This window comes from Ursus maritimus, unplaced genomic scaffold (genome assembly GCF_017311325.1).
Source record: "Ursus maritimus isolate PB19 unplaced genomic scaffold, ASM1731132v1 scaffold_23, whole genome shotgun sequence".
In the NCBI taxonomy this organism is placed as follows: domain Eukaryota; kingdom Metazoa; phylum Chordata; class Mammalia; order Carnivora; family Ursidae; genus Ursus; species Ursus maritimus.
Window position 1 is genome coordinate 2,555,732 of NW_024424786.1, and position 23,579 is coordinate 2,579,310.

Genomic DNA, 23,579 nt, shown 5'->3' on the forward strand with positions numbered 1-23,579 from the left:
TGTCTCACCCCAGAGCCCCCGGGGCGGCAGCTGTCAGCTGTGGTGCCCATCTCTGTAGGGAAATCACTGGACTGTGCCCTCTCCGTCTCAACTTCCTGGGCAGCTTCAAGGTTCTGTTATTATCCCAGTGACTTCCGTTTCTCATGATCCTATTCCCAGCTTTCTGTAGGAGGAGCTATTTCTCTGTATTTTGGTTTCATTCAAGTAAAACGAAGGGGTTGGACTCAAAATACTGCTCAGCCTTCCACTTGTTAGGAGTCCTCAGTGCTTCCTGCTGCAAAACGCCGGCCTCTGGGCTGTTCTCCGGCCCCCCTCCCCGCCCCAGCCCCAGGTCCCTTTCTCCAGCCTTTCCCCAGGCCCCTCGTGGACTCCCTCGAGGTCCCCAGAGCCCGCCGTCCTGGATCCCTTCGGATCTGCCAGCACTCCTCTGCCAAGCCCACATCCTCGGCTCTTACCATTTCTGAGCTCCTTCATTTCAAAATTTCTCTTCTGAGTTTGTTTTCTTTGATCTCAAAGCTTACCTTTCCACAGCCTTCTACCCCTCCTCTTCCCACCAGCGTGAGGCATCCCTCTCAATGAGCAGTTAACCTGATGAGCATTCTCAGTGTTTTTCAGATACGGAGCTCATTCAGTCTGTGAGGGGGCCCCGTCCTCCTCTTACAGGTGAGAAGCTGCAGCTCCCAGAGGTCAGGGAACTGGCCCACGACACACAGCTCGTAGGTGGCACAACTGGGATTTGAACCCAGGTTGTCTGGCTCCAGAGGCACTATACTCACCAGTGCCCTGTCCTCCCTTTCCATGTGCCCATCATCTCACCCTTTCGTCCACACCCTGCCTGCCCCTTGCCAGGGGGAGAATAGCAGCCCTTGCCCTGCTCCTGCTGATGGAGGTCCTGGGGCCCTCACAGCCTGGTCCACCGACTCTGGATAAGCGCCCGCTCGATCTTCTTCCCATGGTCTCTCAGCCTTGCCCCCATTCTCAAAGAAGGCATATATCCCTTTTCTTCTCTGAGTCTTAGCCCTCCTTGGGGCCACCCCTGCTGCCTGTCCTAGCCTGCTTCCATCCACACAGCCCTAACCTGAGACTCAAAGCTCCTTCTAGGGCACCCCATCTTTGACTCTGCTCTCCCTCACAGAGGGGGTTTGACTATGAAATAACAGCAGTGCATCCTTTCGTTTCCTTTAGAACAAGATGCAGATGTTTTCCAGATCTTTCTTCAACTTCAGGCAGTAAGTTTCTTGGTGGCCAGTGTTCTTCCCTTAAGTCTTTAGGGCCAGGCTCTCTTATTCTCTACATTTAAAAAAGAAGAAGAAAGGTTCTCCTTCCTATACTTCAGTGATAGACTTGGCAGAGGGCTAAGATGGCGTCTCTTTTACGTTCGTTCCACAAACATTTACTAAGCACCGCGCTGGGCTAGGTGCATGCTCTGTGCCGTGACGTCTACAGATGTCTCTGAATCCCTCTCACCGCCCTCAGCAGCCCCTCAGGAGACCAGAACGCTGTAGGCTCTCCTCCCATCGATGGTATTGGAGATCTTTTCCACGAGAACCAGCCTTGGTTTCATCCACGAAATATCACAGGATTTACCGATCCTGCCCCCACGAGACTGTCTGAGCTGGCCCTCCAAGCCGCGTGCTTCCAAATGCATCCTCCTTGCTTCGTGTTTGATTTCAAGATTCCCAAGCCTCTAGAGCTGCCAGGAGGACTGGTACACAAGTACCACAAACAGGGCTCCCCGGGCCCCTGCCAGCCACGGCACAGCTGCTCTCCCTGGCTCAGAACGGACTTCCCACCCCCCAGGCCCCCAGGCACACTTCTGCAGCACCTGGTTCAAGCCTCACCGCCTCCCTCGTTCTTTCTCCTCCCCTTACCCCACCACGCACACACCAGTTTACCGATAAGCTAATTATTTTCTCTCCCACTCAGCTCCTGTGCCTTTCCTATGCTTCACAGCCAAGGAGGGCTCTCCTTCCTCGAGACACTTGACTGCCACCTGCTGGGAATTTGTCAGAATGGCTCCACAAATCTCTGCCCCTTGGGCAAGAGCAGAGGCGCCCCCCCCCACTCGTGCAAGGCGGCTCGAGCAGCTCTAAGCATGGCCTTGCCTTGCGCGCTGAGCATGCTGTCACATCTTTATCTAGACCCTGTTTCTCCAACTAGGTTGAGGGACTCTTGATTAGACTGTGGATTAGGACTGTGGATTCCTCTCTGTGTCCCCAAGGCCCCAGAGGCTAGAGAAACGCTTGCTGAATGATCCCGAGGCAAACACCTGTTACCTTAGGCGCAGGGTATCTGGTCTCCCTGGTGAACATTCTCTAAGTGCATCTGTAGCGAAGCAAGGCAGCTGAATCCGCACAGGCAGTCAGGGTAACCATGGAGGGCCCGGGGGGACTTGCGGTGGAGACAGAGCCCCTCTAGCCTCTCGCCCCTGCTCAAAGACCACCACCACTGAACGGACCAGAGCAACTCCTCATGCATCCCCTCAGTAAACCTGGAGCTGGGCACCAGCAGCACACAGCGGAGAATGTGGCGGAGGGGGCCAAGGGCCACCTGCCATGGCTCTCGGGGCCGGGGAGGGAAAGGACTTCTGGAACACGTCTGTGCCCAGGGCCAGCCCGTGAAGGCTGTAGGATAGCAGGAATGGCCACGCAGGAGCCCTTACGGGCAAGTGTGGGGTTGAGGGGAAGCAGATCAGGAAGCAGACAGCTAGTAGACAGGGTCACCAAGGGTGCCCACTCACGAGCCTCCGTATTTTCCAAGCCGTGCCCTCTTATTAAGCCACATCATCAAAAGCCACTGCCCCAGTGACAGCCTGGGGCTTCACAGGTGGTGGTAACAGAACACCATCAGCTCTCACACCTGAGGGAAGGGGCAAGAGGGGGGCAGCCTTTCACTGAGGTCCCGTTAAAAGGGGAAGCACTCTATTCTTTCACAGGGCTGGTTTCCTCAGAGCCATTCGGCAGCGCATGGCTCTGGTCCCGTTGAGAGAGCCTCCCCGACCGACACGACAGCCCTGCCTACTTGGTCTGTCCCCGTGAACTGACAGGAAGTGCTTCCCAGCCAGTGTGAGGGTTGAACGTTTCCTTCTCCGCCCCGCCTGTCAGGAAGCCCAGAGACTGCGTGTTGGTTCAGGTTCTGTGGCTCTCCGGAACTTAGGACTGCTTTTTCGTATTTCCCCGCAGGCCTTCCCCAGGAATGCTTGTTTTGGGGGGGGGGGTATTGTACTTCGTGGGGGTGGTCCTGGAGGCAGGCCTGGCAGTGGTGCGGTCGTCAGAAGAGCCAGCATGGGGCCAGATGCAGGTGGGTTGCCGTCCCCACTTGCTAGCTGGGCCATCTTGAGCAAGAGAGCTTCGCCTCCTCAGTCCTTACCTGGAAAGTCGGGATGATGAGCGTAATAGGTTATTGTGAAGCTAAAACGAGTCCAGCGGGAGCACCTCTGGACCCTTTCCCTCCTCCCAGATCAGGGGCTCCGTCTGTGCTTCCTTTGTCCTGCCTGTGTCTGTCGGTCCCCTTAGGCTGAGGGATAGACACAGCAGAGGAACTAGGTGACCGCCTGTCCTGGTTTGTCTGGGACAAAGGGGTTTTCTGGGAGGCAGGACTTCCAGTGCTAAAGTGGGAAGGTCTGAGGCACACAGAAGAGTCGGTCACCCTAGAACACACACCGTCGCCATCTCAGTGGCTGAGAGGAGCAAAGGTTTATTTCTTCCTCGTGCTGCTGTCTATCTGGGACCTCGCCAAAAGGAGGAGCCTCTCTCCAGGAAATTGCCAGTCTCGGCACAAAGGAACTCATGGTAAAAGTTCTGTTCGAAAGTCGAGGCTGTCCCTTCTGCTCACATTCATCAGCCAAAGCCAGTCCCATGGCCGGGCCTGACACTGGGGTGTCCTGCAGACCGTCCGTGCGGGGAGGGGCAGCTAACAGTGTGAACCGTAACGCAGTCTACACGCCCCCACCCCTTCTTGTGCACTTTGGGGTGCTGGGTCAGGGAGGAGGGAAAGAGAGAGAGATGCCCGGCTGCCATCGCTGGTCTTCACTGCGGTCACCCTGCTGTAGATGACATACGTCAGCTGTAGATGACATGGCTTTCTCAGGGGATGCTCAGCCTCACCCCGCTCTGCTCAGAGGAGTTGCTCGGTCTGCTTTTGGTGCCTAATAGTGGCCTCACGCTGCTCAGCTGCCGAGATGTCTCTGCAGGGGCAGCTGGGGCTGGGGCTTCTCTTCTAGCCCCCTTGCTCCTCTGTGTGGGGCCCCCGAGAGTCTTCTCCCTGAGCTCCAAGGAGAATGAGGGGACAGAGGGGGGACCAGAGGCACCAGCAAGTTATCCCCAAGCACACTGCACAAGTCCCTTGGTGCCTTGCTTCCTCTGACATCTGGTGAGCCCCCCTTGTTTGGAAGTCTCCAGCTGAGAAGTGGGCACACACGTGGCTCCCGATTCCGGGACCACAGGCCAGGCTCTCCCGAGAGTGTCTTCCCTATGTGTCACTTGGATGGCAGCACCAGGGCTGGCCCTGAGCTCCTCGTGGCAAGGACCTCTTTCCCGGTTACCTGTGGTCTCTTGGAGCCCTCTCCCTGGGCTCAGTTCTCTTTTGGAAATAGCACAGAGGTTTTTTCCTTGTGTTGTTTCATTCATTGTCTTACATCAAAGAACACCTTCTTGGAGAGAAAACAGTTTTCCAGAAATACTTGTCACAGCCGATTCAGCTTCCTTACTTGGTCCAAGCATATAAGAAAGGCCTGCTGATTTTTTTTTAAGATTTTATTTATTTATTTGAGAGAAAGTGAACAAGAGAGAGAGCACAAGTGGGGGGAGGGGAAGAGGGCAAGCAGACTCCCCACGAGCAGGGAGCCCAAAGCCAGGCAAGGCCTTCTGATTTTGGTTTTGCAAAATATAGTGCCAAAATTTATGTTAGCGTTCATTATTTCTATAAAGTAAATTTTAAGTCTTGGAACAATTGGTCCGAAGCAGAAATTTCACATGGAGTTTGGTACTGAGAACCTTCATCTACGTTTCGGAGAAGTGGGGGAAAGAGCGGGTGTGGTATTGGGAGCCCCCTAACAGTGAGATCATGGGGCAGAGGCGGAGAGGCCACAGGTGTGACGAGAAGGGTCAGAGCAGCACGAGCAGAGCCAGGAGGCCTCTCTGAGGAGGTGCCACCTGAGGGCAATTGAATGGAAAGCAGCAGTTCACCAGGTGACCAGAGGGTCAAGGGAGCCACGCCTGCAGTGAGCGCAGTTGAGGCCACGTGCTCTTGAGAACTTAAGTGTTCCGGCGGCCGAGCGCTTTGGGTGTCAGATGGGCAGGCCAGGGCAAGACGGGACAGGACGCAAGCGAGCAAGCACATTGTGGAGGTTTGCTGTTTCCTGGTAGGGCACTTCTGGAAGCGCAGTAAAGCCACTGAAGTGTTTTAAACAAGGGGGTGTCCTATCTGGGACCAGAGCATAGAGGGGCAAGTGTAGGGAGGAGAGCAGCCTGGATGGAGGCAGTGGCCAGGGGACAGAGGGGAGCGGCTGGGTCCATTTGTCAGAGGGCTAGTGGGGTGAGGGAAGGAGAGGGCGCCCACGTGGGTCCTAGAGTGCTCATCTGGGGGCTGGAGAAGAGCGTGGGACCTGTGTGGGGCATCAGACCGAGGCGGGGGGGGCATATGGCAAGTGCTCGGGCCCCACTGCCCTGGGGACTTGGGGTCCGTAGGCTGCTCCCTGGGACTGGAAGGCCAAGATCCTGTCACGCGGTTTGCACGTGTGCAGACTGGCTGGCTCCCGAGGCAGCGAGGGTGTCTGAATCGGACTGTGGAGAGGAGTGAGTTGGGAGGACAAGAGCAGCCCTAGTCCTGGACACAAGCCCCAGGTAGCCCAAGGGCTGTAAGACGTAGCCAGTGGAAGGTGTCACGCTAGGACTTCTGCTGCAGAAAGGTCAGGAAAGGCCCATTCACAGCCTGAGTGTTGCCTCCTCAAGGCAGCGCCGGGAGGGAGTAGGAGGGCGGCACTGCCCTCTTCCCGTAGAGCCAGTTCTTCCGGACGCAGCGGCCACAGGGCCACGCAGAGAGCCCCGTCCCGCCCGCGGCAGGAGGCAGGGCGGCAGGCCATTCTGCTACCTGGCGTCCCCTCGCCCCTGACTGTGCCCTGACTGTGCGCCCGCACGGTGCTCGGGCGTCTTACCTTGCTCCCAGCGCCCTCGGACGTGGGCCCGGGCACGTGGGGCTTGACTTCACGTGTCCTGGGGCCCGTTTTCCGTGGTTGCTTGTTGTCTGCATTCAGGCGGCTCGCCTGGGAGAGCGTGCGGCTGGCCTTGACCGTGGTGCGGCTTGCGGAGCCCCTGCGCCCTCCTACCGTGGGACCTCCCGAGCGTCCTCCTTGAGTCTCTCTGCCTCCGTCTTCTCATCCAGACAGTGAAGAAAACCAGCGGATCTACGGTGCCTGACGCCAAGCGCGCACTCTAGAAATGTTCGCTATTCTATTGCTCGACTGGTCGGAGAAATGAAAAGTCCGATTACCTTCTTTCTCTTAAGGCCGCGTCCGAGAATCCATGTTTAATCATTGCAGAGGCGCTGTTTTCATAGCAAGGCTCTCCTGCCGGACTCCTTGCTCGTGCTCGCAGTGCAGTTGAGCAGGCGGCTGGAGGCTGGGACGGGGGGTGGTTCCGTGTTTCTCCCCCAAGTGACCTGTGTGGGTTTTCTTCTCTTGTGGGCCCCCCTGTAGGTTTCTGGAAGAAGCTGACTGCCTGAAAGGAAACTACAAAACATGAAAATCGCTTTGAGGTGACCCATACGTCCAGTGGCCCCTTACTCCTCCCAAGGTGGATCTGAGCTCTGAGAACTGTCGCTTCAGGTAACAAAATCGCACCCCCAGCCCCCACCTGCTATCATTGACGGCTTCCACGGTAGTCCTTTAAGGAAGTGTGGCTTCTGCCCACGGCCCTGAGACTCGGGAGAGCCTACCTCCTGCAGCAGTCTGGCTGTTCCAGCCTACCTCCTGCAGAGGGCATGGGGGCCTGAGGTGGCATCCCGTGTCTGACAGGTGGCCCAAAGCCTCCTGAGAGCCTGAGGGGAGGACTCTGCACTCCTCCCTGACCTACTTCTCTTCCCGTCCATGATAATGATAACTTCTAGCAGCCGCCCGTTAGGGCCTTTGATGTGACTAAATGATTATAAAATGCTTCTCAAAGAATAAATTGGAATAACCAGGAAATTTCTGAAAATGAAAAGTCATAAGAGAAAAAAGGTTTGTTCTACCTAATAGTAAAATATATTATGAGGCCACAATAATAAATAGTGTAGTCCTGGATTGGAAGTAACTAGATCAAAGGAACAGAATAGGAAGTCCAGAAATAGACAATAAACCAGTAAAGGTGGCGTTTCAAATGGTGGGTAACAGAATGTCCGGTCTAGTAAATGGTGGCACTGTCACCTATCCACTGGAGGGAAAGAAGTCTCCAACCTTAGGTAGTATACCAAAAGTAATTTCCAAAGGGATTAAGAGCTAAATAAATTACAAAATATGAGTAAAGAGGGTATTTATATTTGGGGTGAGAAAAGGGCTTTTTTTTTTTTTTTAAAGATGTCACTTTTAGTATCTCATACAAATACTGTAAGCCAAGTTAAAAGGCAAAAAGGGGGAGGATATTTATGACCTGTGACAAGGAATGAATATTCCTAATGTACAAACTTATTCATTCAACATCTATTTAATGAGTACTTACTACATGCTAGAAAGTGTTCCAGGCTACTAGGGTGCGAGTCGTGAACTAAACAAAATCCCTGCTCTTCTGATGCTCATAGTCTAATGGAGAGGAAGCTAGTAAATAAAGCAGTCGATTATTGATAGGGGCCATGGGAAAAAAATTAAGCAGGGTGGGGATAGTTAGGGAGGATTGGGGGAGGGGTTGTAGGTAAGCTTCACTGCCAAAGTGACTTTTGAGCAGAATATGGAGGAGAAAGGAGAGGAGTGGTTAAACTTGGATGTCTTTGTAATTGTTGAGCTGATGGGATTTTCTGATGATTGGGTACAGGTTGTAAAAGGAAGCAAGGAGGATCACTTCTAGGTTTGGGGCCTGAGCGTTCAGAAGTCCCACTTACTGATATGAGCATCACGAAGGCACTTGGCTTGAGAACCAGGGGTTTGGTTTGGATGTTTCAGTTGGAGGTCTCTGTTGTATATTCAAAGGGAGGCATCAGGGAAATGGTCCTTTAAGTTTGGAATTCAAGAGCAGTCAGGCTAGAGGTATAAGTTTGGGAGTTCTCAGAGCCTAGGTCATATTGGAAGCAGCGAATCTAGACTGATCTCTTAGGGAGTAGGTATAGACAGGAGGTCTGAGGACATCTGCAGGACTCTCGTGTAGCAGTGGGGGCAGGGGAGGAACCTGCTAAAGAGACTGTCAGGGAATGGGTGGCCACTGAGATAGAAGGGGACAATGAGGAGGTGGCCTCTTCAAAGCCAAGAGACCACAAGGAGGGAGAGATCAGCTCTAGCAGATGTCGGGATGGGGCAAGTAGGGAGGGAGTGGAGAACCAGTCACTGGATTTAGCAACGACGAGCTCACCGGGGAGCATAACGGGGGCTGTTCTGTCGGAATGATGAGGACAAAAGCCCAATTTGAGTTGGTTTATAGTGAGTAAGAGGGAAAGAATTAGAAACAGAGAACTGGGGTACTGACTAGAAGGGAATGGAGTTCAAAAAATGTGTGGTTTTTCCCCCAAACGAGAGCTGTTTGTATCTAAACGAGAGTGATCCAGTAGGGTGGAGAAGGTGGAGGGTGCACGATGAGTGGCACGGAGAGGATTCCAGGGTGATGGTTTTCAGGGGTGAGAGACGATGGGGTCCCCACCATGGGGGTGGGGGGCTGTTCTAACCAGCAGCACTAGGTGCGCCAATGGACACGCTCCCTTTTCTCAGTGGAGTAGAAAGCCAAGTAGCTGCTGAGAGTAAGGATGGGGAGCTGTTGGAGGCTTGAGGGGAAAAGAGAGGGTATGGCGTTCTTGGTCGCAGAGGGGGGAATAAACGGAGCAGGTGAGTCAAGGATCACGGGGCAGCGCTGGCATCGGAGGTGTGAGAGGTCGTGGGTAGAAAGTGAGAGCAGCCAGTTCATTGTGTGCTTTTCTCCCCCCAGGTTCAGGTGCGCAGGTGAACATGAGTTAGGAGGCCCATCCGTACTGAAGAAAATATGGTAGAAAAACAGGACATGAGTGGGCACAAAGGAAACCAGAGCAATGCCTATAAACATAGGGACACCATCCGTAATCATTTAAAAATGCAAGTAAAAACCAATGGGGTTTTGTGCTTTCCTTCAGATTGACAGGAGCTCTTGTTGGGAGTATAAATTATCGGAGCTTTTTGGCAGCCGTGTTCCAGAATGTACGGAGACATACCATGTGTGTTCCCTTTTGTCCTGCTTTTAGACGTTTAGAGTGAGAGATAATAGCTCTAGTGCCTGTGGTTAGAGCACAAAGATGCCCCCTCCGGCAGGGGTGGTGAAAGTGGAAAGTGGGCCCACACCTAGCCCTGGTGCACCCATCCGTGGGCGGCACTGCAGTCGGGGAACTGAGCTCACCGTCCCCACTTGCTTTGCAGATGAAGGAACTTGAGCCCAGAGAGCGGGAGTGACCGTCCCAGTCCCGTGGTGTGGAGCTGGGACCCCGTCTGTGGGCAGTGAGTGGCCCTCTTCAACTTGGTTTGGAGTCGGAGTCCCTTGCAAGGTACTCGGCAGCCCCTTTTTTGGGCCGGCTGACGCCACGCTTATACAACGTGAATTCTCAGAATGTGCTGCAAATTGGTCTACGGTGTCTTTATGTCCTGATGCAGGTTTTCCTGGCAGGGGATGCTGGGCACAAAGGCTAGTCAGGGAAGACAGGACAGACTTTGCCTGGTCTGGTGACAGACAGGGACCATATTTTCCTGGCTCTGGAGAGGGGCTCACAGTCTGAGAAAGGATCTTTTCTGCTTTCCTATGACTTTTACAAAAGTAGTAACAAAAACACAAAGATAAGCAGTAAATCCTATTTATTTTATGGACAGTAAGAAAATAAAATTAGAACTGTCAGAGAATATCTGGTCCCCTCTGTGGGAGGGGCACTGGGCTCTAACTCCTAGACCCTTGGGTTCTGGAATTATTCTTGCATGCCCTGGCAAGGGGACCCAGGAGAAGCTACCCAGTTGCTCTGAACTTGGGTCTTCATCAGAAAGATGAGCCGGGGGGGGGGGGGGGGGGGGGCCGCGGATCTCCGGGTCCTGGGATCGAGCCCCATGTTGGGTTCCCTTCTCAGCGGGGAGCCTGTTTCTCCCTCTCCCTCTACTGCTCCCCCTACTTGTGCACGCTCTCTCTCTCTCTCAGAGAAATGAAGTCAGAAAAAAACATGTTCGCTCCTCTCTCCATCCCTCCAGGTCCCTATTCCAGTTGGCCGGGGGGGGGGGGGGTGTATTAGTGCAGTAGAGCAGTACCCCGACCCTCCGTGGAACCACCCTGGCCCCCCACCACAGTAGAAGAGCCTGTAGAATTCAGCTTTGTGCCTCCTTGTACCAGTTCCAGACCTCCAATGGCTGACCAGAGAATGGACATTTCTTCGACAATCAGTGACTTCATGTCCCCGGGCCCCACCGACCTGCTGTCCAGCCCCCTCGGCACCAGTGCCATGGACTGCAACCGCAAACGGAAAGGCAGCTCTACCGACTACCAGTAAGGCCTTCTGGGCTCCTCTTCCTCTGGCTAACCTTGGTGTCCATTCCCGGCACATCGAGGGGCCAACTGCTGCTCCTCCTGGAAGAAGGGGTCCTCTTTGTGGAAAGGGATGGAACCGACAGATCCAACAATAGGTGGCCCCACAGTGGGTTTTGTTTTTGTTTTGTTCTGTTTTGCTTTTCTCTTCCCCCCGGATTGTGAGCAGGAGGAAGCCTCCAGCACTGCTGAGACCCTCCCATCCCCCCTCCTGTCCCCAAATTGTTCCACGTCAAGGGAAAAGGAAGAGCCTTAAAGCCAGGGTCTACCTTTCACCCTTTTCCTTTGGCCTCCTCGGTTCCTTTGAGCAAGATGGCTAAGGCTCTGGATGCAGTCTCCGTGATTGGCCTGAGGCTCTGAGGACGCCCTCAGTTGCTTGTGGAAGGAGCGCGTGCAGGCCGTCTCGGAGAGTACTGTAGGAACATGGGTATTGCCCTGAAACATTATTCAAATTAGTCTGTACCTGTTTTATTAAATAGTATTTTTGTTTCTTTTTAGACGTGATGACTTTTCTTTTGAGTAAGAAATTTTCACACTTACAGTCAACTCTTGTATATCTGTACAAACGCCCAGGGAATAGACTGCCGCCTAGAACATTCAAAGGCACGTTTGTTTTGTTGAGGCAACTGCGTGGAATCTTACCCCGATGTCCACTTAAGAGGTTTTCTTTTGTTTAATGAGGGAAAAATCTCCAAGGAACAACCTCCCCCACAGCAGATGTCCTTTCTGCTGAAGTTCACAGGTCAGATTTGGGGAGCACAAGGGCTGAAGGCCCGCTGCCCACTAGGGGGTGCTATGATTCATGTGTAAGTGATCCCAGATGGTTGAGCAAGCCAACGCCCAGGGGATGGAGAGTGGGTGTGAGGACCGAGTGGGTTCTTCTGGAGCAGTCCCTCCCCAATAGGGAGGCCAGGAGATGTTTTCCACGTACCACTTGTCTTGGGTGGATGGATTCACTGGTGCCTTCTAAGACCTTTGCTATCTAAACCTGTGGTTTCCAATCTTGTCCCCACCCAAGACCTCCAGGTTTCCCTCATGGACCCCATTTACAAATCTCCTGTGATTCGTGGAGACCCTGTTACACACCCCTCATCCCTTTCCCTGTCATTTCAATATGCTAAATGTGTCTGATCGGTCAGGCGGAGCTCTCTTCCCCTGGGATGACCATCCTGGCCTCCGTGACCAGATACAAGCCAAGACAAAAGGGGGGAGAGAGTTTTGGTTTTCCCCTGTGGCCTGAGTCCTGCCTTCTGCTCTTTAGGACTAACTAGAGAAACTCTCTTCCGGGGAGGCAACCAAGGGCTTCCAGTTGGGAACCACTATTCTAGAATGCCCACGCTATGATTCAGTGCTCCTGAGGAAGGTTGTTTTTGCCCTTGAGACTACATTGTGTGAAGGGCCATACTCCTCTGTTCTTACAGGATAAAAGAGAAAGAGAGGTCCAGGTGCCAGGCCGTGTCCTCCTGGTGATAAACTTAGGGGCTGGAGAAGGGTGTGAGCTGACCCCAGGGGGATTTGGAACTCCTTCCTTGGAGGATTTTAGTCTGTTTTCTACTGAACCATGAGGTGCTGTGAAACTCGAGTCTCTGGAGTCTGTAAAAGGGAGGTAGTTCCCTGCTGTGACCCCAGGAGGGGTCAAACAAGGCTCCATGCCCCTCAGCCCCGCTCATGCCCTCTCCCCCAGTTCCTCGGGCCTCGGGTGTTCCCACCTGGCTGAGAACCGGCACATTGTGTATCTGTGTCTTTGAAAAGCTGCCTCGGGACTCTGCTTAAAGCTGCTTTGTGGGTTCTTTGGTCTCCCCTCCTCACTTCATCCCCCACACCAAATATATATGTATGTACATGTATATTGGAGGCTTCGTATGTTTTGCAAAAGAATAGGCTCCATTTATCCAGAATGATGAGGGGAATCAGGTATTATAGTTATTTGGATCCTCTGATTAAGAATTTCCATAAATGCTGTGTATTTCCAGTTTTCAAAATACGGCATAAAATATGTTAACAGCAAACTCTATTGGTGACCATATGTAACTTTTGTTCGATCATCTGGAAAACCGGTCCTAGTTGCACAGTAGGGGCAAGCTGTGTGTGTTTGACTAGTCTACGTCAATCATCAATACTGTGGATATTTGAACTTCCTGATTATTTGCTTTCTGGATAAATGAGAGCCTTCCATGTTGTAAGAAGCTGCTTTGTATGTCTTTAGTAACAAATACTCACATTCTGTCTTGTTTTTTCAGAGAAAGCATGGACACAGACAAAGACGACCCTCATGGAAGGTACCACGAACCTAGTCATGACCTTCACCCTGCTAGCTATTTGCCTTGCGTAGTTACGTGTTCTGGTACTTGGTGCAGGTCCCGCCTGTGCCCTTGACTGGGGATAAGCAAGGAGGCTGTGAGCCTGGGGCTCAAAATGCTCTGCCCGGCCCCCGGCCCCCAGTGTGGCTAACGAGAGCGCTTATGTGTATTGAGGGAGATGACAGGGATTAAGTAGGGAAATGAGTGAAGCTGGGAAGAAAAGAGAGATGTGTAACTTTGCCGTTAGTCTCCCAGGGATTGTGTTTGATCTTTATGCTTTATTTACCCCCTTCCCTTCCAGGTTAGAATACACAGAGCACCCAGGAAGGATCAAAAATGCAAGGTAAGCATGGACCTGTCTATAAACGGTCCTGGTTCTGGGTGCTCAGGGTGCAGCTGAGGCAGCCCCATGGGTCTGGTTCCTGTCAGTCTAAGCGTCCTTTCGGGGGTGGGGGTGGGAGCCTTGGCTTGATGTGGCCGTGGGCCGCGTGTCCTCTCCACACTGAGCTGGCCTTCACTCTTGGCTATCTAAGCACATTTAACCTGAAGGGGACTTTGGAAGGAGCAGAAAGCCCTTCAAGGCTGAAGCTCTTCCCTGGCCGTCTCCAGCAGGTTGCCCCTTCCTGACTCGAGGGCCCTCCAGAGGTGACCTGGCTCAGTGACTCCATTCTTGGGCTGGGCCTTGCCTCTCAAAGCGGCCCTTCTTGCACCGCAAGACCAGACATGGGGCTGCCTGCTCCCTTGAGTAGATTGTCTAACTTGGTCCCTCCTGCCTCCAGCCACACTTGCTGATTCCATCCACGTGGGTCTTCTGCTCTCCTGCCTGTGGCTCCGGGGCCATCTGAGGCTGTCATGCCACAGAACCAGGGCTGCAGAATTCAACTGGCCCGAGACTTGTAGCTTCCCCCGCACAGCCTAGCCTTGGTGGGAGGTCCCTCTTGGTGGCTTTGTTGCTATGGCAGCAAACTACATTTCCACTGGCAATGCGCCTCCATAGGGGACAGTTACAAATGGCAGGTACCAACCAGTCAGGGAGAGCGTGTGCACCTGAGGAGGCATCCTCCTGCCTTGACGGGCGGCCACTCCTGGGAGGGACAGGAAGCCCTTGGGTCAGATGTAGCATCTGCCGTATCTCGGTGGAGTTGTGGTTGATCCAAAGATGGCAGCGCTAGTTACCGAGTGACTCAGTCAGTGAGGCTCTGACAGGCCACACAGCGGGCTCCTCACAAACCTCAGAGATCACTCCACCTCCCTTCCCTTTCCTTCCACACCCATCTTAAAATCCGACTTTACAGGGGCTGAGAGGAAAAGAAACGAGACCTTAACAATCCAGTTTACTCTGAGCAGACAATTTTTGTAATATTTCTTCTTAATTCTAAGCATGAGATAAGCATACAAACAAGTAACACCGATCCTGGGTAGTGAGGCCACTTTTTTGGTGACGTGAGTAGAAAAGTCAAGCTCAAAGCCTTGTGCAAATTCTCAATGTGCCCTGTAGGGGAAGGTCCGAGACAGTGATGACTTATTTTTATCATTGTCCTTGAGGCTTGGCTTCATTTTCTAGAAATCATGTCTCCTGTTGTGCAGGGAGGCTCACAGTCAGATTGAAAAGAGGCGTCGGGATAAAATGAACAGTTTCATCGACGAACTGGCTTCTTTGGTGCCCACGTGCAACGCCATGTCCAGGAAATTAGACAAACTTACTGTGCTGAGGATGGCCGTTCAGCACATGAAAACACTGCGAGGTAAGACCTCGGGCTCCGCTGTCCTCGATGCCCTTGCCCGCAGATGTTCCCTCCCTTGCCTGGGGTGCGCCTGGGTCCCCAAGACCGTGTTTGCCATTTGCCGGTGTGTAGCCTTTAGTGACAGGCCTGACCTTGCCAGCACTAGACCTGATGCCAGATGAAGTGATTACTGAGCTTACGTGGGTAACCAGTTGGGATTTTGCCATCGTGCAGCCCGGGGGTAGAGGCTGTGGTCTGGGCACGTGTGTGCACGCGGCTGTGATAAGCAGGCTACGTGCATATCAGCGAGGCCCCACATCTTGCAGGTGTGCGTGCGCCTGGGCCCCACCCGCCCAGTGATCCCCGTCAGAAATACAGGTGCCCTTGGTGACGCAGGGAAGGCCGTGGCTCTTTATAGGAGGAAAATTCGCCCACGGCTCCTTTAAAGAGTGAGTCACTGGTTGATGGTTCTTGCCGCGTTTTCCTGTCAGGGATGAACACTGATGATATTTTCATGTTCCTGGAATTTTCCCAAACCAGAAAGACTCTGCACGAGGGAAGCAGTAGTTTCCGTCTTTTCTGAGCGCGGGGTGGGTGAGAACACAGAGGCAGAAACGTGGAAGTGACTTCTCCAAACCGCAGGAGAAATCTGCAGTGTCACAGGCACCTTAGTGACACTGTGCCCGGCGTGTTCCGTGGCCCGTCTTGGACCTGTGAGGAAACTGGAAAGTGGCGCTCAGTCAGACCTCTGACCTGCGTGGTAGAAGAATTGCGTCTTTGTTTCCACAAAGCCACCAGGAACAAGTAGCCGGTTTCGTCTGACCTTTGATCACTACTCAGACCTGTCAGCGTCGCGTCCTGTGCTGTGAGCGTGGCACCTAAACATTCCTGTTAGGGAAGGTCAGAGAGATTGTCGTGAGCTCGTTTTTACTAAATTGGAAGGAAATAAGGGACAAATCTCGAGTTACAAAAAGCAGGGATGTGGTTCAGTGTGTGCCTTGTTAGTTGATATAAAAGTCCCGGACATGTTCTGTCCATCTCCTTCACCGTGGTACTGGGGATTGTTACAGATCTTTTCTACTTCCTTTCCTCTCTTCTTCCTTTCCTCTCTTCTTCCTTTCTTCTTCCTTTCCTTTCTCCTTTCCTTTCTTAGATTTTATTGGTTTATTTGAAAGTGAGATTGAGGAGCGCCTGGGTGGCTCAGTCGTTAAGCGTCTGCTTCGGCTCACAGCGTGATCCCAGGGTCCTGGGATCGAGCCCCACATCAGGCTTCTCCACTAGGAGCCTACTTCTTCCTCTCCCACTCCCCCTGCTTGTGTTCCCTCTCTCGCTGGCTGTCTCTCTCTGTCAAATAAATAAAATCTTAAGAAAATGAGATTGCGAGCACAAGTGTGAGGGTGCAGAGGAAGAAGCAGACTCCCCGCTGAGCAGGGAGCCTGACTCGGTGCTCGATCCCGTGATCCTGGGATCATGACCTGGGCCGAAGGCAGACAGTTAACCGACTGAGGCACCCAAGCACCCCCCCCCATTTTATTTCTTCACTGTTCTAACCATTTTTGCAGATTCCAGGTCATTTGCTGCTGGCATTTTTGTCTGTTACTCTACGATTCCTCCTATATGATGCCTATGTGATGTTCCCATATACGATGCCACAGTGATGGCCTTTGAGGCATTTTGTCCCCTTTCAGCCCAAGGAGCCAGAGTTGTATTCACTGAAGTAACGCACTTCTCCAGTTGCCAAGCTCATTTACCTCACCCCGATGAAGAGACACCCCAAGCGCCATCTACGGTGTATTTATTTACTCAGGGCCTCGCAGACGGGGTGATCTCCCAGGAAGGCCCAGCGTGGTCATTTGAGGGACTGCTAGACAACGCATTTAATGTTGGTCCTGGGAGGACGGAACCCTCCCGGGAGCCTCTGTGGTTGGCTTCCAAAGCTGCCTTCTCTCTTTGAAGCAGATTTTTACTTCCGTCTATTACCCCGTGGCTCCCCTACAGTGACCAGAGCGAGCCTGTTAGGTCCCCTGAGGGCAGCGGTGGTGTGTTTTCAGTGGGTTCTGTCCGAAGCGCCATCTAGCCCTGTGTCTGTTAAGGAAAAAGAAGAGAACATTGGAGTCCAGGGTGGTAGGGACTAGGCCGCATCTGGAAGGCGGGAGGCGGTGGAGTGGAATGAGCCATTCCCCGAATAGAAAGTGTACCAACTGTCTTCTTTCCTTCCCTCCCTAAGGTGCCAGCAATCCATACACAGAAGCAAACTACAAACCGACTTTTCTGTCAGATGATGAATTGAAACACCTCATTCTCAGGGTATGTCACAATTATGAGCTTGTTTTATACACACTTAAACTTTCAGAGTGAGGTACCAGAGTGTGGGAATTTGGTGTCTAAACATTGGACCTTTTGAGCCCAACTTTGTCTTTTCGGGTCTCCACGTCTGTCTGTCTGTCTGGACAGTCTCCACAGTCCTTCCCGGAGGTTGTCCTCCTCCCCTTCCATCCTTGCTTAGACAAAAATTGAAGGCCCAGGCTGCTGTGATTTTTTAAATCGAAGGAGGCAAGATTTTGTTACACTAGGTAGCTAAGAACCCCATTCCTGCATGACGTTTTTAGAAAGCGACAGACACTGATAACAACTGAGAATTTATCTTGTCCCTCACCTGACCGCTAGCAGAAAAACATCCGTGTACATCTTGACACCAAGATCCCATCAAAGCAAGAAAGCTTCCAAAGACTCCCTGCCCAAGGACGAAAAGAAATGGGGAAGGTGAGGCACTCGCTTGTCTTGCTCGTCTCTGCAGAGAGGCCCGGTAGAGGTGACGCCACGTGAACTTGGCTTCCATGTGGAGTCAGGTCTGCCTCTGGGTAGAGCGAGAGCAACTTTGAAACTGAAGGGAAAGAAACCGGATTCAGAAGCCTGTCCTCTTGCAGATTGTAAACAGAAAAAGAGAAAAATATAACCCACCTCCATCCCCCCACAGCCAGGGTGGACCTCGCCTGCTAAGCGCCTACAGCGTCTGGGCACCTTTCTTTGGGCAGACGGTTGCCGGGCCTTGGGCTCCAGGGTACTCCGTCATCACCCTGACTTTCCATTCTGCCTGGCTTCTAGTCCTCTGTAAGTCTGGCCCGTGTGCTTACTGCAGCGTTCTCTCTCCATCCCCTCCTGACATGTTCTCTCAATTGGAAAGCTTTTGGCTGCAAGGAACAGATGACCTGATGAACAGATAGGGTTTTGTTTCCCAAATATAGCCGGTCCCGCGGTAGGCCAGGAGGGGTTGGTGTACTGGCTCAGCGAGGGTGGAGCCAGTCTCTGGCTGTCTTCACAAACAGTCATGCTGAGCTGGTGTGCAGCCTCCTTCCTCAGTGTAGCCACACCAGCCAGAAACAAGGGGCCAGGGGAGTGTCTAGACCAGCTGTCCCTTTCCTCAAGAAAGAATATGCCTTCCTGAAAGCCCTGTAGTAGACGTCAGCTTCTCCAGAAGATATTACTTGATGACCCCTAGCCTCACAGCAAAGATTTAGATTTTTCCAGCCACCACAGTAGAGGCAGGCAAGAGTCCCCCATCAGCGCTGGCCACACACACTCCAGAGCCATGTCCGTTAGCTAGATTTTCCTCCGGAAGTGGCTCTCATGACCCAGTACGGGGCTTCAGCTGTGGTCTGGTTGGCTTGGGGTTGAAAGGGCCAGGTGCCTTCCTTGCCGCAGAAGCCATCATATTAGTGCCATGTTTTGGGCCGCTGAAATACTGTTCCTCCCACTCTCTTAGGGATTATTGTTAGGCCAAGTTTTTTCCATCCTATAATAGGTGTGGTTAGTTTTTTTGAACTTCTGTTTCTGTCAAAATCTGTTTATTGGATGGTCCTACATTCCAGTTTGTCGTTAGCGATCCTTCAAAGCTTCTTGCGACTGGTAGATCTGATAAGCATGCCTTCTTGTCTTTCGTTCACTAATACCACGAATATTTCTGAGACTTAGTTCTATGTGCGTGGCACTGTTCGAAGTAAATCCAGGTCAACAGTAAGCACGTTGTGGGGGGGCCAGGCATCCCGGCAAGTTTGTGATGGTCCTTTGGCTCCCTCCCTCGGGGCACAGTTCCTCAGACGCAGCTCTGCACTCCTCTCTCCATCCTTCCTCGTAAAGCAGTCCCCGTGCTCAGGGAGGACTTGCTGCAGTTAAGATACAAACTGTGCAGCGTCTCTGGAGAAACCACCAGAGCTGGCTTCACGGGCAGCAGCCTCTGCAGCCACACGGGGCCTGGCGCTCGGTTTAACACTCTGCTCTTGCCATCTGGAAGGGCATAATGTTTGAACAAGGGTCCCTACGTTTCCATTCTGTCCTGGGTCCCACAAGTCGTGTGGCTGGTCCTGATTGCCCTACTGCTAATTTGATGTTTTTAAGGAAAATATGTGTGTATAGATACAAATGTGTTTTATTTTGAACACCTATATATGAAGTATATGAAGTTCCTGTTACATATATAGGTTTAAATGTACAAACATAGATTTATATGTCTGTATATATTTACATATATATAAACTCCTTTTGTAAGGGCAAATGTTCAATAACTTTCTCCTCTTCTAAATTTCCTGTCCGATGCCCACACTTGTCAGGGGATGGAACAAGGATTTTCATGCCACTGAAGCCAAATACTTCATCTTGGGCTTGCCTTTCCTGCACTTCCGTGTCCTCCAGCATCTGTAGGACACCGTGGTGACATGTCTCCCTGATGAAACTCTTCTGCCCTCCCTGGTGCATGTCCGTGGTGACGAAGCACCATCCAGTCCCTCGCCACTTCCCGGTGCCCAGTTCCTGGGAATTTGCTTCAGCGGAAGGCAGGGTCCGCTCAGATGGTGCTTGGACGGTTCGGCCGCGGGAACTGGACTTCTGCTTTTCCTTCCCGGTGCACATCTGACGGACTGCTTTCCCCACTGGGAGCTTTCAAAATGGCGTCCATAGGTGGCGTGTCAGGGAGCAGGCAGCCTGATTGTGTGTGATGTCCGGATGCTCCACGTCCCCCCCTTCTGAAAAGGGGGCAGACCCCGCCAGGGCTTCTGTGTCCCTTACTAACTCAGCCTGTCCTACCGCGAGAGGGAGGCTGCCCTGTCTCCCTGTGGCCCCGTAGTCCTGGGGGCGTTCTCCTCGCCTCTGCTCATCCGCTGTCCCCTGGGCGCCCGGTGGCGTTTATCTGCCCGAGGGAAACAGAGTCCGAGTGTGTTGAGCCTCTCCTCACTGACGAGTCCCTGGCCTTTGGAGCCCTCTCGCTCTCCCTGGGTGTGTTGAGACCCACTTTGTTCGTGTCACGAGTTCAGGCCTGACTCTGCCTGTCGTTCCCTCCAGGATGTCACAGGCACCTTCTTCGAGGCACCGTCTGTGCCACTTCACTAAACCCGTGAAAAGCCTCGACACCCTTCTCTGGGGAGACGTGAGATTGTCCGCAAGGCAGTGCGGAGGTTATTAATACCCCAGTTTTTGACCGATCGAGGCTTCCAGATGGTGCTCGCAAAGCCTCTTCCTCTCCCCTGCCCTCCCCTGCCCCGTGCCAGCGCCGGGCGAGCTCAGCCCCAGCTCCCTGCCGGCCGAGGGGCCTGGCGCCGTGCCTTGGCCGTGGTGGGGTCCCGTCCTCCTGCTTTCGTGGCCACACCGGTGCCGGCGCCATTATCATGCCTCCAGCACACGAATTCATTTCCTAGTCCTGTGAATTAAATTACGTCCCCAAAGGCCCTTTTGTGGGAAGGGAAATAGAGTTTCTCTAGATTTTTCCCAAGAACAGACTGAGGACTCGTGAATAAAGCAAGATGTTGAATTAGAACCGTGGGAGTGGAGCATAAAGGCAAGTTCGACTGAGCATGGAGGCCCCTCGCCGTCGCTGGGAGGCCCCTGGCAGGAGCCGAGTGCTCGTCCGTCCGCAGAGCTGTGGGTGGGACTCACACAGAGACCGGGAGCCCAAGCTCTCAGACCCCGTAGCTGCGGTATTCCTCTGCTTCCGCCTCCCGAATAGCGTCCTGTCTCCGTAGCTGCCTGTTTTGGGACTTTAGATTTTACCTGTACCTAAGGTGAAGAGGAGGGGAAAAGAATATAGGGGAAATCTTTGCTTTGGTCTTCTTGTGTCACTTAGGGTATAAGCAGCCCATCCCTGGATCAAGAAATGCTATTCAAGAACAGTAGTCCTCAGTCCTTGTACGTGAGAATCGTTTGGGGTAGGGGTGAGAACAGTACTCGTCATCAGCCCCACCCCAGGCCATCAGCACAAAAACAACACACACCGCTCCCCACGGAGAGACACACCGTTCAAGAGCGGGCTCTGTAAATGGAAGTGTTTGGATGGAGGACAGACGGTGGTCAGGAGACAGGAGAGGGGGTTTTGATCTTACAGCTTCCTTCAATCTCAGATTCTATGATTCTGTATAGTTAAAGCAATAAAATAAGACTTCTCCAGACCTTGATACACTCAGTGGAAAAGTCTTAAAGTGAACTCAATGTTGTAACAAAAATGACTTCACTTGGACCGTCCCCTGTAGCCATGGGATGATCTGTGTGTCCGGACCTGCCTTGGAGAGCATCTTCCTCCTCTCCTGAGGCATTAGCCGTGAGCACCCTGTGACTGTCAGGACTACAGTTCTGTGCTTTGGCTGCTTAGCAGACAAGTCCTTATTTGCTATCAGAGTGATTACAAATTGTGTTTCCTAAAGTGTGATAAATTGACTATCCATTTCTCCTGATTAGGCAGCAGATGGATTTTTGTTTGTCGTAGGATGTGACCGAGGGAAGATACTCTTTGTCTCCGAGTCTGTCTTCAAGATCCTCAACTACAGCCAGGTATCGCTCCTGTTTCCGTTGGTGGTGGGCAGCCTTCCAGCCGCCAGAAAGGTCACCCCACTTTTTAGAATAATTATAATATACAAGTCACATGTAAAACGCTCGTATGGTCCTCCCACACACACCCAGTGCTTCTTCCAGAAAATTCGTCATTTCTTAACAGAGAAATGAATTTAAACCTAAAAAAAAAATCTTTTTTTTTTTTTAAGATTCATTTATTTTTTAGAGAGAGAGAAAGAGAGAGAGAGTGGTGGGGGCAGGGAAAGAGGGAAAGAGAATCTAAGCAGATTCTGCACTCAATGCGGAGCCTGACACAGGGTTCAATCCCACAACCCTGAGATCATGACCTGAGCTGAAATCGAGAGTCGGACGCTCAACCGACTAAGCCGCGAAGGCGCGCCTAGAAAAAAATGTTTTGATGTGTTCCATGCTTCCCTTCCTGGAAGGGTTGACTGTGATCTCAGCAGCAGCTTTATGCTTTTATTACTACACAATGAATATCCCACAACTCACGGGGGGGTGGGAGGCAAGGGGCTATCTGACAAGGAAGGGCAGATAATAGAATACCAGAGGATAAAACAATTGGGGATCCACCGATACTGTGTTTGCGATGACGTATCCCTTTTTATTTCTGTTGAACCTTGGCTTCCTCTTAAAAAAAAATCCTAATAACCCCTACCTTTTGTGATTGTTCATAGGATCAAGTAAGATAAACATTCCCAAAAGCTTCTAGAGCAGAGTTTTTCACTTACTCCCTAACGTTTTTACTCACCCACTCATTCATTCACTCACTCCTTCACCTGCCGGTGTTTGCACGGGAAGTTGGTAAGGTAGCAGAACTGAAGACTCAAAAGAACACGTGTACGTACACATTCAAAGGGATGTAAGTTGGATGTGTCCCGAGTGTCTTGTTCTTCTTGGTCTTCGAGCAAAGTTATGAAGGCAGTCGTGGCCGAAGAGCTTGAAGACTCGGGCTAGAGTCTGCACCCACGCCCCGTGTCCCTAGAAGGGCATTCGTGGGCATCGGAAATCAATCAAAGGGAACGTGTACAGCTGAAAGATTCTGGCCTTCGAGGAGCGTGGACTGTTTATAGTAGTAGCCGTATAGTTAAGCCCTTTTCCCCTCACATGTTACCAAAACCAAACTCCCGATGCCTCGTTCCCCGTGTCTCTATCTAGGCAGAGTGATTGGACGGTGTATGTTCTCATTGGACAGCTCTGAAATTCTCATGCTTAGGAAGACAAAGTCTAAGCACCTGCGGGGTGAGTTCTGTTCCACGTGCTGTTGACTCGTGTCCATGCTTCATCCCTGCAGAACGATCTGATCGGTCAGAGTTTGTTCGACTACCTGCACCCTAAAGATATCGCCAAAGTGAAGGAGCAGCTCTCCTCCTCGGACACGGCGCCCCGGGAGCGGCTCATAGATGCAAAAAGTGAGTCCAGGAGAAGCTGCGGCTTCTACCTCGGGCCGGCTCAGACCGCTGAGCGGAGACAGCCCCTCGTGCCCCGCGCTCAGCCTCCGGCCCCTGCCCTCTGCCCTTCATCTGGGTCGCGGCAGTCATCCACCTTCCTTCGTCTTTGTTTTGTTTCACATAAGAAGCAACAACTCAGTGTCCAAATCTACTGAGAGGAAAAACAGCTACTTTGATTCTTTCTGGTTTTTAGTGTTTGTTTTCCCCCCAGAATCTAGAAATTCCCAGTTGGATGCTCCTGCATTTCGGGGGCTCAAACCAGTTTGATTTGTTCCCCCCGAAAAAAAATCCCTTCAATTTACGTGAGTTACACACCGGAGGCTTCCTAAGATAAAAGTAAGAAAACGTGAAATGTACACGTTTCTTTGGACAAAGTGGTTCCTCGTTAGTCGCTCCCCCTCCTGGCTTCCTCCTTTAGCCGTGGAACCACCGTTCACATCCTTCCGCTTCCTGCTGTCGGTCCGCTCCTCTGCCTCCTGCGCTAGGCCCTGTAGCCCTCCTCCCATCAGTCCTGTGGCAGCTGTGGCCTCCAGCAGTTAAGAATGCGGTGGAGTCTTGGGGCGCCTG

The 23,579-nt window shown here is 52.4% G+C and overlaps 1 protein-coding gene across 8 annotated transcripts in view; it reads left to right on the forward strand.

Annotated features, from left to right (window-relative positions):
* Window positions 1–23,579, forward strand: part of ARNTL (aryl hydrocarbon receptor nuclear translocator like) — a 107,470-nt gene that overhangs the window by 59,511 nt on the left and 24,380 nt on the right. For all 8 annotated transcript variants that reach the window (XM_040638830.1, XM_040638829.1, XM_040638834.1 and 5 more), the window contains exons 3-11: window positions 6,695–6,823; window positions 9,563–9,687; window positions 10,512–10,664; window positions 12,944–12,982; window positions 13,305–13,346; window positions 14,591–14,748; window positions 16,955–17,034; window positions 21,448–21,540; window positions 22,856–22,973. In XM_040638830.1, coding sequence (XP_040494764.1) covers window positions 10,525–10,664; window positions 12,944–12,982; window positions 13,305–13,346; window positions 14,591–14,748; window positions 16,955–17,034; window positions 21,448–21,540; window positions 22,856–22,973 — 670 coding nt within the window. In that variant the 5' untranslated portion in view covers window positions 6,695–6,823; window positions 9,563–9,687; window positions 10,512–10,524. The remainder of the gene's footprint in view (window positions 1–6,694; window positions 6,824–9,562; window positions 9,688–10,511; window positions 10,665–12,943; window positions 12,983–13,304; window positions 13,347–14,590; window positions 14,749–16,954; window positions 17,035–21,447; window positions 21,541–22,855; window positions 22,974–23,579) is intronic.